Genomic DNA, 18,162 nt, shown 5'->3' with positions numbered 1-18,162 from the left:
ACCGACGTCGAGCTACCAGTGAAGTTTCAACGAGGTACACGGCACGAGTTTGCACTTGCAGTAGCGCGCGTCCGAGCGCTTTTTATTGCGATAGCAATTATATGGACACTCCAAAGCAGATTTCTGCCGTCGGCGTCGCCGTTGCCGTCGCCGTCGCCGTGAGGTTCCGTATGACGTCAATGGAGATGAAATCGTCGCCGCGCGCCGCCGAACGCTGTATGTGCGAGTGAAAGGGCGCGAGGGACGCGCGCTTTCACGGGGAGGTGAACGCACGGCGGAGAACAAACGCGCGTTCTGTGCCGTGCTCCCTTAAGGCTTGAGCGTTTGCGAGTCGAGTAACTTCGTACAGCCTGTAAGTGTAAATTCAGTGACGGCAGGTTTTCGGTTTTGAAAACTTCGCCTAAACGATGACGACTCCATCGCGTGCGAGGTACGTAACATTTGTCAACGCAAGATCTTGTTGCGAATTGGTGTAATAATAAGTTTGTGATCGAATGTCAACACAGCAAGCCCTCGGCAGCGTCCATACCATGTGAAACGCGTATCAGCTATGACGCAAAAAGGCTGCTGCTTTGAAGGTTCGATAGGGCTACAAGATTCAACATGCACGCTTGCCAATCTTCTAGGCTCGCGTGCCCGCGCATGCAAGCCTGTAGGCGTTTAAGCGCGCCCACGTCCAAATACACCAAGTGTACTTTACCTCGCATAGTCGTGCGGAGGGTGTTGGTCTGAAGTCAATGAATCCACGCGTCGCGCTTACCGGACGGTATCAGTCGCTTGCCTTTGCTAGAAGTATTTTTCATGGTTATGGGTCTTGACAAACGCGCCTTCTTCTGACGCACGAAGGCCGTGGGGGGGGGGGGGGGGGGCAGGGAGGCGACGTTTAGCTGCGGCACCAAGTGCCTATTTATATCAGAGGCTCCGGCAACAGTCACCAACGCCGCACGCATTTTGTGCGAACGCGGGCAAACGCCGACGGCGTCGACAACAGTGCTGTGTGTTGCCGGTGCTGCTGCATGTCCAAGTTTGTACAGCGGATAAAACTACTATCCTTACTCCGTATAGCTCTCTACTAAGTTGCTATCGCAATTGATGCTTCGCCTTTTGGGTGAAACTGCGACAACATTTATTATTTTTTTTTCGGAGTACGTTTCCCCGAGACGGGACCGCACGGCCGCGCGCGCGACCCTTCCAAAACGTTTCGCGACTAATCCGCCAGGGCAGGGCGCATGCGCCGTCGCGCCGTGAAAAAAGGCGGATTCGGCAACGGCGCGAAGTTTGTCGGGATCGGGGAGAATGGACCTTTTTCCAATTCAGCTATGCGCATGCGCGTACCCTCGGCCCAGCTGCATTCTACGCCGCGCCGCCATTATCGCAGGGCGGGTGTGGGAAGTGAGTGCGTGAACCCTTGCATGATCCGCGGCAATTTTCTGAGCTTGAGGGGCTGAACGATAATTTTTCTGGTGTTCTGGGCGAGGATATTGGTTAAAGGAAACACTTAGCAGTTAGTGGTAAAGACTGCAAGCACTTTTGTTGATGAAAACGACTCCGTGAACTAACGCTCGAGCAGCGTTAGTTCACGCAGCGACGAATCTCATGCCGGGCACTTGCTGTACTGTCGATTACACAAACCGGCGTGGAATGGTGAACGTATTGTACGGGAGTGGAGCGCACTGTCAAATAAAAAAAATACCCCATGTTATCAGTGAGTTATCACGCGATTCTTGCTGAGTGAGGGAAGCCTGCGTTCTGGTAACAGCATGACACTTGCGCTGTGATTATTGCACTTCTCGCCGTATACGACTGACTCGGAAGTCACGGCGATGCTTTAATCTATGGTTATGTATACCGCACGGATTTTACCATTGGCTGAAGAAGGCGTTGCCGCACGCAGGTGGAAATAGCTGTACGGTTACGTGGGGCCAAACGAAAAAAAGAATCTCGCCACACAGCCGATCAGAATGCATCGTGCGAGGCCAAAGCGACACACTCGCGGTGCCGCATTATACAAAACTCGCGAGTCTTACTTTTCGCAGGCAAATGAAGCTTTACGCGCCTGACAAAACAACGTGTTGCGTCCACTTACCTTCTACTTAGCCCCCCGTACTGTGTTGCGTCCGCTTAATCCCCAGTATCATGCCATATACGATACATATCTCGAGATAAAACAACACTTGCACTGCAGCACACTCGCAGTACGTGTGCAGAAGTTTTGCACGTTGTTTTTAGGGGCGAAGCTCCTTATAGCGGCACCCGTTCCGTCCCCGTCGTAGTAGTAGTAGTAGTGTGTAACCAGTCTGAGAAAAATGAGAAAAAAATTCCGAAGTTGCGTCCGTAGCGCGGAATCGAACCAGGGACCCCTCGCTTCCGAGCGCGCGGCGTTAGCCCACTACGCCACGAAGCTTTTTTTTTTTTTCTTTATTCCCTTCTTTGCAACAATACATACACCCGTACAAATACAAAGCAGGTCACTTGGCGCTACACAATATTAACGCATAATTTGGCTAGACTATGCTACTTTGAAAGGCCTTCAAAGAGGCCACCACAGACACCAAAACGTCAAGCTCCTGAATCCACTCTGGTGGTTCAATCATGTGCCTTAGGGCATCCCGGGTGTACGTAAGACTTTCAACTAGGTGTTGCCTTGCCGACCTTGCATCTACGCGGGCATTCCTGACATCCATGCGCGTTTTCCACACACTGTTCATACACAAAAGCATTATCATCTCAGCCGGCACTCCCTCTACTACGCCACGAAGCGGACATGGACAAACGCACCACGATGGCTATAAATACCCAACATTAACGAAAGGCCGCGTTTCTAGCGCGTTTCTAACGCGTTTGCGCTAGCGCGTTACGGCCCGTGTAAGAAGCTGGTGTAAGACGCTGTGGCCTCTCCACCTTACCCTCAACGCGTTTCGAACGCGCTGCCCAAAGCGGTGGCAAGTCAAGTTCAAGTCGAGGAGCGTTTATGAATACGGGGGGTATACTCTCTCAGCAGTCATGTGATGGCGTCGGCAAACGCGGTGCACGTTCCGGCATGTGTAAATAGACAGTTTTAGTATTGCGGAAATGGCACCACGCTAAACGCAATAAAATAGCGGGGTCAGACTGCGCATGCTCAGAACGCTATTTCAGTTTTGCGGGTAGCGTGCGTCCGCTATTTTTCAAATATAGCGGAGACGCTAAACGCTCGCTAAGTTGTTAGCGTTGCAAACATGGTGGCACCCTCGGCCCGAGCGCTTGACATGCAGGCTCGTTTCAAGGCTTGGCGTGGATCCACACGGCTAGTTTGGTTGTCGAGCTGCTCAGTTGGCTGCTTTGACTACTCGCAGCTACATGGTTTTGCGCTTAGCGGCGCATCGTTGTCTTACGCTATACTAAAACTCTATCGAACAGCGTTCCGCAAAGATTTAACGTGCGTAACACGCTAACGCTAACGCAAGCATTTTCCGCAATACTAAAAGTCTCTATTGGCTGCGTAAGACGCTGTGGCTGCTCCCCCTTACTAGAGAGTACTGCACGTTTCTAACGCGTTTGTGCTAGCGTCCCCTTAAGCGGGAGATGGTGCAATTATAATGAAGGGCGCTGTGTGTATATATACACACAGTGTTTCTCACGTCTTTACATGATGATCGACTGGGCGAATTACACGGAAGATTCACGGTTTACCGATGATTCCCTCCGGAGCTTCGCCCACTCATCATCATTCACCCCGTGGATATGCTGTGACTTTTTGCTGAGCGTGTGCGCACGCAATGCTACCTTAGCACGCTGCACTATTTCTTCCCAATTTTATGTTTGTTCGTCCGAAGCGTTTTTTTTTATGTGCTTGCTTTGAACATTTTCTTTGTTTCACCTCATTCAAAGACCCAGCCTCGAGAGCCAACATTCAGCGCCTGTCTTTCGCACTGGGGTTCGCCACCTGTGTGGACGTCCATTCTGGCTTTAAGAGGCGCCTCCCGCTTTCTTCTCGTCACACTGAGGGTTAACAAGCACCTGGAAAACCAAGGCCAGCTCCCTCAACAAGCTCAGTGGATGTTCCAGGTCGCCTGTTGCCTGGTCCAGTACTGCGACACCTTTGTGTCTGTGGTTTTGGGACTGTTACCACTGGTCAGCCCTTATGACTACGCCACGCCGCACGGTATGATGGCCGCCGTTGTGATCCTCGGAGGCGCCGTCACCACCACTGCGGCTGCCACAATCAAGACTAAATTGGATTCAAACTACACAAAGGTATATATATTTGTGCAGTAGGCTTGTGACCTAGATTTGCGGTAAATATTTGCGCAGTAGTCAAGGATCTATGTCATGCCATGTGGAGGGAAACAATTAATTGCACGCCGTAATTACAAGCCACAACAATTACAACCGGATTTCTGCCGTCGCCGTGAGGTTCAGCATAAAGTCCAAGGGCGATAAAATCGTCGCCGCGCGCCGTATGCGCGAGCGAAAGCGCGTGCGGGACGCGCTCTATCACGGAGAGCGAACGCACGGCGGAAAGCAAACTCGCCCGTCGCGCGAAAGGCCGTGGGGGTATGGGAGGGAGGGAGGCGGGGCGACGCTCTGCTGCGGCACCAAAGGCGTATCTTGCAACCGTGCGCTAGGGGAACTGGCCACTCAATCTCCCACGCGAAAGCAAGAAAACGGGAAGGCAGCGCGGGGATGGAGGGGGGGGGGGGTGCAGCTTCTACTCTGCCAACAACTGCGATCGTACTTTGCCCGGCTGTGGCGGTCGCCCGCTCCGTCTCTTATCTCGACACATCTCTGACGTTTGTATGCGCTGCGCATTCGCCGCTCAGTTTCCGTTGTAGTTATAGACCGCACGAACCTTCGCCCGCTGTGGCGGCTGCGCTTGCTGCCAGCGTTTTGACAGTCGTTGTCTGCGGTCATTCAGTGTGGTCTATTCATGTTTGCTTGTGCGCGCTGACACCACGCTTGTTAATTCAGTTAGTAAGCGAATGTGTCCAAGTTTATGCAGCCGATAAAACTACGTCCGGGCGGCGCCAGCACGGCACGGTACGGCGAAGGGCGCACGCGGAGACCGTGGAATGTGAGGGAGGAGGGCGGCAGGGAAGCGGATTTCGCCTCGGCAACTCCGCCGCTTCAGTGGCTCCCCTCGCCCTCCCTCGTACTCCCTCACTTTCGACTGTCACCGTGCGCGCCCGCCGCCGTGCAGGCGCCGCCACTACAGACGGCCCGGCGCCAGCTCCCCGAAGTTTCGTTTTCTGCTGTTATCGGTAAGCGGGCGTTTGCCGGCGTGGGCAGTTTCGTTGACCGGCCTGGGACAGCGCCGCTGCTTCCCTCTGCGCCGTAGCCGCAGCGTGCAAGGTCAACACGTGACTAGAAAGTAGAGAAAGCATAAAGGAGAAAGAAGTGTTCACTGCCATTTTCTACGCGTGGCTACGGTAGCGTGGCTGAGACGTCGGCACGTACAGGCATGTTCCGGCGCAACGCAGAATCGGCGACCTTGCCATTTGAGAGACGTGGAATTTCCGCCGCGTCTTTTTCTTCTTTTTTTTTTTTCGCGCGCGACATTGACTCTCCTAAGCTTTTACTCTATGGCGGTGCCGGAGAAATGCCGGTCGGAGGCGCCGCCGCGTGAATTATTTCGAATTAACGAGATTCTACTGTAAATTGAATGCAAACGTTCTAGCCGCATTCCTCGACTGTCGCATTCGCGTGGCGGCTCGGTGCACATGTTCTGCGTATGTGCGGGCCTTGAAAATTGTTGCTTTTGTTATAGTGCGGTACCGCTTATAATGCGGATATTTGCGACTCCGGCGACTTACGTTATAAGCGGTCTACACTGTATTCGGAACAAGATGAGACATGTGTATGCTGCAGTAAAGATCCAGAAACCACTCAGCACATCCTGATGAAATGCGACGGGATCCACCCAGCGAGAACCGTAGGTAACGTGCAACTCCCACAAGCGCTTGGGTTTAAAGTGGAAGGAAACATAAACAGATCAGCCGTAGAGATCAGCAAGATACGATTAGAGAACTGGTGGAAAAAAAGCAGGGAAAAGATGGATACGACCTGATCTCGTAAAATCATATGCAGCGGTACAAGGTAAATTTTTGAAAAAAAAGTATTGAGAGGTATACAAAAATGCTAGATAAAGAACATCGATAGTATACCTGATTAAATCAAGTAGGCTAGGTGACTATTTGTCGCCACCCCGTTTCAAAGGGGATGCCAATAAATCATCATCATCATCATCATCATTTGAAGTAGGGAAACGACAAAACGCCCAAAAACAAAGTTCCAAATAGCGGTTCAGAAAGTTTTGGGATGGAAATTTTTTGTGGTATTATTTATTGATATTATTTTATTATTTTTATGAGACGTAGGACATTAGGCAATTTAACAATGAGCTAGCTAGGTGGCGCAACCCACTGCCCCGTTTCAAAGGGGACGCTCCTAGCATCCATCCATCCATCCATCCATCCGTCCGTCCGTCCGTCCGTCCGTCCGTCCGTCCGTCCGTCCGTCCATCCAGCGCTGATGTTCGAAGTCAGATGCCAGCGGAATCCAACACGCAAAATAGAGGTTACACTAAAGAGGGTACGCTGCCGCATCCTGACATTAAATTTCTATACACACAAGGCACGTTTGGCAGCATCTCCTTTCTGTATACAATGCGGGGAATCAGAAACAATTGGCTACTTTCTCCTTGCATGCCGATAATTTTCCTCGGTAAGAAGAAGGTTGTTCGAGCTCCCTGTAAACAAGCTTGGTCTCACCGTGAAAGTCTCAGTCTTCGTTTTGTTCGGAACTTCCACGTCAGGGTGCACCCGTTAGAATGTTTGCACAGCGATGAAATACTTTATTCTTGATACCAATCGGCTGCCTTCCTAAAACACTAAATTATAATAAATATTTATATATCTTTCGATTCATTTTAGCATGATCACTGTGCCCCCTTTTTTTTGCCAAATTTTTAAATCCATTTTCTTCAAACCGCTCAATTCTTGGCCGATCCCCCACGGCGGGTACATGTGCCGTTTGAGTAGATTTCTTTCTAATTTATTATATTTGATTTTTTTTGACCCACGCTCTCCTAGTCAAATCTAGTTGTTGTTCTCGTTCTAATAAACATACTTCAAAGTTCCACTTCTTGGTCAATCCTGCGTAGTGGGCATGAGCCATCATTTGGAGAATCCCCCCGAGTGGGTATTTGCCGCTAAGAGAGAGAGAGAACTTATTCGAAAGAAGACGAAGTAGATCATTCACGAGCTACTCCGGAAGGCTAGCGAGAAAGCAGGCGAGTTAGGCAATCCCGACGTTGAAGAATGCACCGCTTCTTGTTCTACGCTTTTATTGAATTAGTACTAGTCAAACGTTACACCTGGTGAGTTTTCGACGCCCAGAACAGCAACGACACACTGCTACTGCCTTCCATCAACGGCGTAAGTGAAACTTCGGAAAGATGTGCTACTTCGAATGCAGTGACCGTACCGCTTTCCATTAACCGTTGCGGTGGCTATCTCTATCTATCGCGCTGTTGAGCTTCTTCTGGTCTAGTGTGTCGTGTAACCTGCTTTGGGTGAGCTTTAAAAACCCCGAGGCGGCTGAATTTAACCAGCGGTCCTTCCATACGGCGTCTCATAGCCACCAGTCTTGCTTTGGCACGTTCAACTCCATATTATCACCTCGATATTCACACTTGTACAATGGAAAGGTGTTTATAGAGATCAGATTCTGCCACATTATTGTCGAGTACGCATCTCTACGCGAGGAAGTACTGGCAGCATTCTATGGTTGTGCCATGTTCGGCTGCCTTTTCGAGAATCATTGTGCACCCCTAGTGGATCACGTTCACTCGGTTAGGGCACAAGCAGAATAGTGATTCGCAAGCTTGTACGAAAACTATCTGAGTTGGAGTTCGACATGTCATAATCAGCTACCCCGTCGAACCGGATGTTCTAGCACTGCCTTTTTAGGGGCGAAGCTCCTTAGGGTGTGGGTCTGTCCCTCCTCTGTAGTATGTAGTAGTAGTAGTTGTCGTCGTCGTCGTCGTAGTAGGTAGCCACGTCTAGTTTTATGAAGAAAAAAAATTCCGAAAGTTGTGTCCGTAGCGCGGAATCGAACCAGGGACCCCTCGCTTCCGAACGCGCGGCGCTAGGCACTACGCCACGAAGCGCACATGAACACACGCACCACGATGACAATAAATACCCAACATTAACGAAACACTGCGCGTTTCTAACGCGTTTGTGCTAGCGCGTTACGGCCCGTGTAAGAAGCTGGTGTAAGACGCTGTGGCCTCTCCGCCTTACCCCCGTATTCATAAACGCTCCTCGACTTGAACTTGACTTGCCACCGCCTTGGGCAGCGCGTTCGAAACGCGTTGAAGGCGGTGGCAAGTCAAGTTCAAGTCGAGGAGCGTTTATGAATACGGGGGTTATACTCCCTCAGCAGTCATGTGATGGCGTCGGCAAACGCGGTGCACGTTCCGGCATGTGTAAACGGCTGCGTAAGACGCTGTGGCCTCTCCCCCTTACGAGAAAGTACTGCACGTTTCTAACGCGTTTGTGCTAGCGTCCCCTTAAGCGGGAGATGGTGCAATTATAATGAAGGGCGCTGTGTGTATATATACACACAGTGTTTCTCACGTCTTTACATGATGATCGACTGGGCGAATTACACGGAAGATTCACGGTTTACCGATGATTCCCTCCGGAGCTTCGCCCACTCATCATCATTCACCCCGTTGATATGCTGTGACTTTTTGCTGAGCGTGTGCGCACGCAATGCTACCTTAGCACGCTGCACTATTTCTTTCCAATTTTATGTTTGTTCGTCCGAAGCGTTTTTTTTTTATGTGCTTGCTTTGAACATTTTCTTTGTTTCACCTCATTCAAAGACGCAGCCTCGAGAGCCTACATTCAGCGCGTGCCTTTCGCACTGGGGTTCACCACCTGTGTGGACAACCATTCTGGGCTTAAGAGGCGCCTCCCGTTTTCATCTTGTGACTCTGATGGTCAGCAAGCACCTGGAAAACCAAGGCCAGGTTCCTCAACAAGCTCAGTGGATGTTCCAGGTCGCCTGTTGCCTGGTGCAGTACTGCGACACCTTTGTGTCTGTGGTTTTGGGACTGTTACCACTGGTAAGCCCTTATGACTACGCCACGCCGCACGGTATGATGGCCGCCGTTGTGATCCTCGGAGGCGCCGTCACCACCACTGCGGCTGCCACAATCAAGACTAAATTGGATTCAAACTACACAAAGGTATATATATTTGTGCAGTAGGCTTGTGACCTAGATTTGCGGTAAATATTTGCGCAGTAGTCAAGGATCTATATCATGCCATGTGGAGGGAAACAATTAATTGCACGCCATAATTACAAGCCACTGTATAACAGTTTTGAATGTTTCTCGTTTTGCAATACATGGTTCTATGGGATTATATACTGCGTTCTTATAGCTTACGATAGCATAACCCGTTAAAGAATTGAACAATTATAGCCCCATGAGCTTGCTTTCACTATTGTACAAAATATTCACCAAGGCAATTTCCAATAGAATCAGAGCAACACTATACTTCAATCATCCAAGACAAAACGCTGGCTTCAGGAAGGGTTATTCTAGAATGGGTCATATCCATGTCATCAATCAGGTAATAGAGAAATCTGCAGAGTACAATCAACCTCTCTATATGGATTTCATAGATTATGAAAAGCATTTGATTCAGTAGAGATACCAGCAGTCATAGAGTCACTGCGTAATTAAGGAGTACATGAGTCATACGTGAATGTCTTGGCATATATCTACAAGATTGCACAGCAACCTTGGTTCTCCACAAGAAAAGTAGAAAGATGCCTATCAAGAAAGGGGTCAGGCAAGGAGACACAATCTCTCCAATGCTATTCACTGCATGCTTAGAAGAAGTATTCAAGCTCTCAGACTGGGAAGCCTTAGGAGTGAGGATCAACGGTGAATACCTCAGCAACCTTCGGTTTGCAGATGACATTGTCCTATTCAGCAACAATGGAGACGAATTACAACAAATGATTGAGGACCTTAATCGAGAAAGTGTAAGAATTGGGTTGAAGATGAATATGCAGAAGACAAAGATAATGTTCAATAGCCTGGCAAAGGAACAAGAATTCATGATCGCCAGTCAGCCTCTAGAGTATGTAAGGGATTACGTTTATCCAGGTCAATTAGTCACAGGGGACCCTGATCATGAGAAGAAAATTTGCAGAATAAAAATGGGTTGGAGTGCATAGGGGAGCGATTACCAAACCCTGACTGGTAGCTTACCACTGTCATTGAAAACAAAGTAGAATCATTGCATTCTACCGGTGCTAACATATGGGGCAGAAGCTTGGAGGTCAAGAAAGCAGCTCAAGAAAAAGCTAAGGACCGCACAAAGAGCGATGGAACGAAAAGTGTTAGGCGTAACGTTAAAAGACAGGAAGAGAGCTGCATGGATCAGAGAGTGAGTATGGATAGCCGTTATTCTAGTAGACATTAGGAGAAAGAAAATGTAGCTGGGCAGGCCACGTAATGCGCAGGCTGGATAACCGGTGGACCATTAGAGTTACAGAATGGATACCAAGAGAAGGGAAGCGCAGTCGAGAACGGCAGAAAACTATTTGGGTACATGATGAAGTTAGGAAATTTGCAGGCGCAAGTTGGATCAGCTAGCGCACGACAGGCGTAATTAGAGATCGCAGGGAGAAGGCTTCGTCCTGCAGGGAACATAAAAGTAGGCTGCGGCTGATGATGATGATGACGATGGAATAGAAGTACTTGAGTTTCTCAGTCGCGACGGTGCGGTCATGCTTGAAAATTTCTGTATTAAGAACTGTCCATTTGCTGCAGTTTGCAAACAGACTAGCTGCATGACTTGTCGGTTTCACGACTTAACACGGAGTTTGGCAATGATGTACAGGTGCTAATTTTACGTCTCGGAGTTACACCAGTGCTATCACGGGCGCCATAGAGAATAAATGAGTAATACATTAGTCCACCTAATGTATCACTGAAAAAATAAAAATTAAATTGTGGGGCATTATGTGCTAAAACCATTATCTGATTATGGTTCTCTAACGTGCTCCTAAATCTAAGTACAAGGGTGTTTTCGCATTTCGCGCCCATCAAAATGCGGCCGCCGTGGCCGGTATAATGCTCGTAAAGGGACCCTAAACAACTTCCGACATTTGTTAAACAGTTTGCAAGTCGCGTGCATAGTGTAGAAAATGCCGTGACGATAATCGGCGAACACGGCAGCGCTATGCGGAGCCTACACGCTACAAATTCAAAAAGCAAACACGTGCTCTCTGCTGGCTTTGCTGGTGCCTCTGCGCACATCGCGAATTGATCGGAACGCTCCAGTTGAGGACAACAGAGTGAATGCTGTCGATTTGTCCACCTACAAGAACCCAGAACTTCCGGTTCGTCTGTTAGCACGCCTCCGTGCAGTTGATTCAGTCAACGCTTGCTCTTTGTCGTTGTGTTGATTGCTGCCGCGCTCACGTCTTGCGTGTTTTGGTTTGCGATTCAAAATGCCACATTGCTCGTTTTTCGTTCTTTCTAGAAAAGTGAAAAAAAAAAATTGGAGGACGCTTGAGCTTCGCCTTTAAGAGTGAAACGCGATAGCGTTATCGGGCTCCGTTCGCATAGCATTTTTCTTTCAGTAGGCTTCACTGCAAAACAGAACATGGGGAAGCCAGTTTACAAAGACCAAGCTTACACCGATCTCCTTAAAGTCGGCTTCACTTTTAAACAGAAATGAATTGCAGGGAAGACGCTTTTCCCGGCGCAATATAAGTAATGTTAGAATGTGAAGGCCCTAGGACCTTATTTATTATTGTATTAATTGTTTGATATTGCGCCGACGCGCGCGCGTGTCCAAAACGCAATGGGCCAATATCTACCGGCAAGTCCCAATATGACCTGCCGAGGATGAGAGCGCCTTCTCGACAGCAATTTCGCAAGTAAATTACCCGAGTGCTCCGCTGGTTGGTTTGGTAGGAATGCTGGCAAAAGGGGTTTGTGTTTGAGTTTCCTCGTAACAGAATTACGTTTTCTCATACATTCAAATAACAGTCCGACGCCACCATCTCCGTAGGTTGTGGTTAAGTCGTACTTTATCATTTTTCTGACGGATTTTACTGTGAGAAATTAAATTTTTGTTCATGAAAACTTTGCACCACGCGGGGGGCCTGCGCGGTCGGGGTGATTCGGAATGCTTTTCTCCTGCACTAATACCTTGCGCCACGCGGAGCGCCCGCGCGGTTGGGGTGGTTCGGGATGATTTCCTCCGCCACGGGCGCCGACGCCGGATTTTTTGCGACACGAGGCCCTTACAGGCTATCGCGTTAAAAACAACAACAACGCAACAAAGTCCCTAAGTTCGTCACCGGACGTAGAAAGACGTAAGACGCACCACGTGGATGACTTCAGGTCGCTCGCCGCGCCGCTGTGATTGCGAAATACCGTCTGGCACTACGTCATAGTCCAGTGAGATCGTGTCTGAGGTGCCGGCCGGGGATGTACACTGTACAGACGGCAAAGGCACGTCTTTACCAATCACGGCGGTGCGTAGTATCATGTTGCGGGTCAGTCAAAGCGCCGTTTGGTAGCGGGGCCTCCTTCGTTCATTTTCTAGCACTTTCTCTGTGCGGTGGGTAGTCTGGCCTCTAATAACGTATTGTAAAGATAACAGGCTATGATCGTACATCATTCACACATGGTACATCGCGGCACTGCTTAGCAGGAGGCCGGCCCTTCCGGGAGCAAATGTGGTAGCCGAAAAACGTGACTGAAGTCGTGGTAACCCGAAGAGGACAGTGGTCTGAAACAATAAAAAGAAAAGCGCGAATGTGGTGCCGATAATGACGTAGTGTCGACGTCCCATTTTGAGCACACGGCGAGTAGAAGAAAGGGCTCGATGGGAAAGAGGCGAAAGTGAGGGAAGAATGAGCGGCGGCCGCATTCTTGATCATAAAACACCTGTAACTAATATGATGGCATCATATTAAAAAATTATTGCGAATGTATGTTCGTTGCAGACTCGTACAGAAATGCCACTGCGCAACAAATTTCGTATCAAATACTTACATTTAAGAATGCTCTAGCGTTTTAGTGCCAAAATCACGATTTTATTATGAGGCACGCCGTAGCGAAGCAATCCGGGTCAATTTTGACCCCATGAAGTTCATCTAAATCGAATTTACACGAGCATTTGGCATTTTGCTCCCATCATTATGGAACCGCGAAATGCCGTGGCCGGGATCGAATCCAAGACCACGAGCTTAGAAGAGCAGCGGCGCATAGCCACGAAGTTACCGTGGCGGGGGTCACGTGACAAACTCCGAATACGTCGAAAATGTGTTGTATGCCATCGTGGCACAGGCTGGCCGCGTGTCGTATCGGCCGTAGAAATGTCAACTCTTATTTCCCTTTTTGGTTGTCGAAATGTGCTTGGGGCTTTCTGTCCAGGACATCCTGGTTGAAATACGAGGTCAGGGAATGTGCAGTGACCATTTAAAGTACACGCATGCAAATTAGTTCGTTAATAGAGCCATGTGCTTTACTTATCCAGTTATCGACAGCCGTGCAGAAAGAATATTCCAGATATAATAGCAGTTGTTTAGCGCCCTCGTGTACCTAAGCCATATTTCATATAAAAGTCAAGTGATTACTCGGGACGTAGACAGAAGGCAGTTGGAAGTAGGCGCCTGTGTTGCAGTATGTGTTTGCGTCTATGACCTTGTTCAGGTGAGCTGTTCGAGGTTAGTTGGAAGACAAAACAGCTAGACCTGGTATGCGTGATGTTAAAAAAGTGAAATTATGTTACTTTTGCAGCATCATATGTATGCATGCGAGGGAATTAACAGTATGTTAAGTCATGGTGCTCTGTACGTGTGGTGGTTCATAAGCAAAACGCCGCTTTAATTCCCGCAATTCCTAAGTATGAACTTTTGCTTTAGCAAAACTATTTAGTAGCGAAAGTAATGGTGTACAGAACACTTATTTTACAGCAAGCGAGCCCTTTTTCGCTATAGCCTTTGGTATTGCTCGGCAGATGCTCGTTTGAAGAGCTTCTCAGACTAAAATGCGCGATCAACGTAACACGCATTTATGTTACCCAATCAATGAAGCTGCGCACTGCAAAGCGTTTATTTAGCAACGTATTTGTGGACCTTAATTGAGAGCTAGCCACTTTCAGCTCGTCCTAATATTTTACAGCATGCTTTCACAAAGTTTGTCTGCTGCATGTTCTGTTACAGACGAGCACCGTGATGATCATAGCGGTGATGGTGTGCAACGTATGTTGTGGTGTGATGGCGGTGATCCTGGGCGCCGTTAAAGACAATTTAAGGCCAGACTGGAGCCTCTGGTGTAAGTATTTGTGGGTATTTGTAATTCCATTGCGTGTTCGCAAACAGACTCAGTTACTTTCTCAGATGTTCGCAATTGGCAGAAATTATGCAGATGCAACGCACATGTTAGAATATATGTGAAGCGAATATTTAGTACAGTGGTTAAAATAATACTATGCGGATAAATGCGATGCGAACAGTTGTTTATTTTCATCCTGCACAATGTGCAGCCTGCTGCAATGTTTGCATTTTTCGACACTTCAGTGATGGTCACAGCTTTAATGGCATGCTGTGTATGTTTATGCAATACTGTTTACTGGCTATGCACGTCTTTTTTATTCCAATTAAGCTTCGCTGTGACGCCTTTCTTTCGTTGTATTATGTGCACCAGAAGGCATCGAGTTGTCCAATTCATTCGACGAATGCGGCCAGAAACCCAGATTTCACGAATCCCTAATCTATCTGAAGTCACCAACGAAGACCTTGTCTTCGAAATACAGAATTTAATTTTTTTTTAAATCCAGGTTTCCTAATGTCAGCTTCCTTTTGCGACACAAGGCTTGATGCTCTACCATCTAGATGACAGTGTGGCATAGAAGAGGCAATTTGGCAGTGTAGATCATAGAGTGGCACATTTGTGAGCACAGTACACAACTCTTCAAGTATGACTTACGCCCTAAAACAAATGCACAAACGAATTACCTTACTAATCACACTTCAGAAAATCAATATACCCGGGTCTCATTCGTCTGAAGCGGACCACTCTGTTTTTTAATATTTGTCTCTAGTTACATGAAACAGTCTGTATAAGCTGCAGAAACTTCTGGCACGTACGAGTTGCCCAAAATAAATGTGTAGGAAAAGTATCAAACATTTACGAACGTCAAAGTAGCCGTTGAATAGCATGCGCTATTTTTATAATAAACGTGTTTGCTTTATACCGATGTACCGACACTATATGTAAAGCATTATGCGTAAGAAAGCTTGGTTCACTCATTTGCAGCTCTACTACTCCTTATTCCTTGATTTACAATAAACAGTCTATTTGGGACCACACACCAGCGAATGTATAAGCGAAGCCCAAGTGGAGACGAACGAGAGATTTGCCTAGAAAAATTACGAATCAATCTCATCTGAAGTGTTCTTGTCCTACATTTACGCATAATGGAATGGTTCCACGTTTTCTTTTCTCGTAGTCTAACGTGATAGCAACTGCATATATGGAACAGTATGAGGTAATCGAAACAGAACAAGACAACATAGTTAATTTTAAATGGGTTTCGCGTAAAGTAAGTTTGACGTTAACGCAACCGCGTTTCTCGTTTTACTTGTTCGAGGAAGCGAAATTAGTGGTTTACAGAAGCTGTGTAGCCTGTATCAAAGTGACAGTCACAAAATCTCAATGCATTTCAGTGCTCGGCACATAGCTGTGGTTTCACGTGCAGTTTTCACGTGCAATCTTTGCTCGAAATTGCCTTAGCCACTGGTCACGCAAACTGCTACCGGTTCTTTTCACCTCGTGGAAAGGCACGTCCGGGTCTGTTTTTTTGTCTGACTAGACGAGCATTGTGGCATGCTGTAATGGCGTATTACTGAGCAAAACGTACGGTGGTAAGCTGAGTGAACGAGGAAATAGCATGAATGTTGTGTGCTTACGCATAGATCACAACGGGCGGACGTCCTCGGCTCGAGTTTTACCGGTGGTGTCTCTATAGTAACCGGCTCCACCTCCAGGCGGCTCCAGTAACCGTGCTAGGTAGGGTGCCTGAATGGTATTTCCCTCTGGGAAAGACCATTCAGGCACCTTAGTACTAGGACAGGCATAGAAGGAAAAGGGAAGGGCAGGCGGGTTTTTGCCCACGTCGCAGGCATCTAGTTGGAGGAGGCTATGGCCTCATCAATACCCCGTGAAGATCCCTGGACGTCGCCGGATTAGCCTCTCGACAGCTGTACTTATCCGTGACGCCCTGCAAAAGCATTACAGAAACTGCAGCGCTTACCTCTCTACTAATGTGCAAGTCCAGAGGGAAGCTAGATAAAATGGTAGATAGCGGACAGGGAGAGGGTGCATGGAATGGGTAGAGCCGACGCAGACGCGAAACGAGTGAAACAGCTTTGTCACTCATCGCTCGCTGTTCCCATACAAGGAGCAATAGGAGGATAGGAATAGGAGATGCGAAAAGGCAAGGAAAGTCGCTACTACTATTGACGCGACAGCGGTTGCGGCCGAACGCGATACGTTTAAGTTGAAGGTACGGCACGTTTCTGGCTATTTCTGCAAAATAAACGCCATGCAAATTTGTTAACCGGACAACGCACGCATGGCTTGCAAAAGCAGAGCCGCATTAAAGCGCACCTCTAGGCGACAGTAATGAAGCGGTCGCACGTGAAATCTACACTTTGTGGCTATGGCATTGCTAGAGGTCGCGGGTTGAATCCCGACCGCGGTAGTGGAGGAGGTGCTCATTGATGGAAACCTTTTCTAAACTTCATTCAAGTAAAGTTTAATACCTCTGCCCGGATGCGATGTGCCATGTGAGGCAATAAATATGCCCAACCTTCTCAGAGGTTATGAAGTATGGCGCATAGCAATGCCTTAAGCAAACGCCTACCCGTGTTTGTTCTGTGTACAACACAGAAAAACAACAGTGGTACACGCAAGGTAAAGTTTATTATCAACTCGCCACTCTCCTGTTGGACAAAACGTTGAAGAAATTTAACGTTCCCCGTCCACATCACCTCTAACTATCGTCAGTCAAAGCAAACGGCGCAGAAAGCTTCGCTTACATCGATTCCCACAGTGCGTGGAATCCGCATAAATTTTATATTTAGTGTTTCATTCGTTCCTACAGTAGCTTGCGAAAGGAAACAAAAAACAATAAATGTATGGAAAATTTTGTGGTTGACGCGAGGACCTTATGATGGCTAGAACTGCAGTCAGGCACTTGAGAAAATATTTCATTTACGCGCAAGCGTATACATGCCCCGCCACGAGGGAAGCGATCGAGCGCCGGAGCAGCGCGCCTGGAGGTGAAGAGACTCTGCCGCGTTCGCGTCATTGGCGTGTGTGTTCCGACGCCGTGGTGCTCGGAGTGCATGTTCGCGGCGTCCATATTAAAACATTCTACGCGCTATGCACAATAAGCGAATAGAACCCATACGCTAGCGCGCAACCCACGTTCACGAACTGAAACGTCACTTTTTTCTTTCAGGCCAGGTGAACTTCGTCCACTGCGAGCAGTCTCTCACGGCTATACAAATCGCATTTGGCATTTTATTTATATCTGACTTATACAATTGACTAGAAGTCGGGGGGACTAAGAAAATTTGCATCAATAAATGTCTGTTTTTCGTGGCGTCATCCATGGGCAAACATGTGGGCCGATCCCGGAGGTAGTACAACGCGGGCCGCGTATACGAAAAACATATCCCACGCAGAAGGGGGGGCGCAGACCTTCACGCCTATTGGCTGTAGCCACAGGCTACTTCCGCCAGCATGGCGGCCCCCATGGGCTGAGGCGTGGTGCAGCCTGCAACGTTGCTTCCGAGATGCGAGTTTGTTTACGCTTCGACGCGGGCTGCCGGCTACGGTTCGGCGCGATGTAGCTGTGGGCACTGACGCCCATTTGGGGATAGGAACACGCATCAATTGCCATTGCGGTGTATCTGAGGCACAGGAGGCAACTTGAAGCGCTTCAAGAAACGCTTCACATCTCTTCGACGCCTCGCTGCCGAAAGCCGCGTCGCTCCGTTTTCAACGACGCTGGCAATTCATGCGCAAAGTGGACACGGCCACAGCGAAAAGGAAGAAGACGGCGG

At 48.4% G+C, this 18,162-nt stretch overlaps 1 protein-coding gene across 2 annotated transcripts in view; it reads left to right on the top strand.

Moving 5' to 3' along the window:
* Positions 1-17,692, top strand: part of LOC119433933 (E3 SUMO-protein ligase PIAS3) — a 144,247-nt gene extending 126,555 nt beyond the window's left edge. The window contains exons 4-7 of one of the 2 annotated variants that reach the window (XM_049658975.1): positions 3,871-4,047; positions 9,050-9,238; positions 14,251-14,362; positions 17,556-17,692. In XM_049658975.1, the coding sequence (XP_049514932.1) occupies positions 3,871-4,047; positions 9,050-9,238; positions 14,251-14,362; positions 17,556-17,644 (567 nt within the window). In that variant the 3' untranslated portion in view covers positions 17,645-17,692. Of the gene's footprint in view, positions 1-3,870; positions 4,237-9,049; positions 9,239-14,250; positions 14,363-17,555 lie in introns of both variants that reach the window. The other variant, XM_049658974.1, reaches the window with a different exon arrangement.
* The last annotated feature ends 470 nt before the right edge of the window (positions 17,693-18,162 follow it).

The sequence above is a fragment of the Dermacentor silvarum genome, chromosome 11, assembly GCF_013339745.2.
Source record: "Dermacentor silvarum isolate Dsil-2018 chromosome 11, BIME_Dsil_1.4, whole genome shotgun sequence".
Lineage (NCBI taxonomy): Eukaryota > Metazoa > Arthropoda > Arachnida > Ixodida > Ixodidae > Dermacentor > Dermacentor silvarum.
Note: the sequence above shows the minus strand (reverse complement) of the source record. Positions and strands in the feature narration are given on the sequence as shown.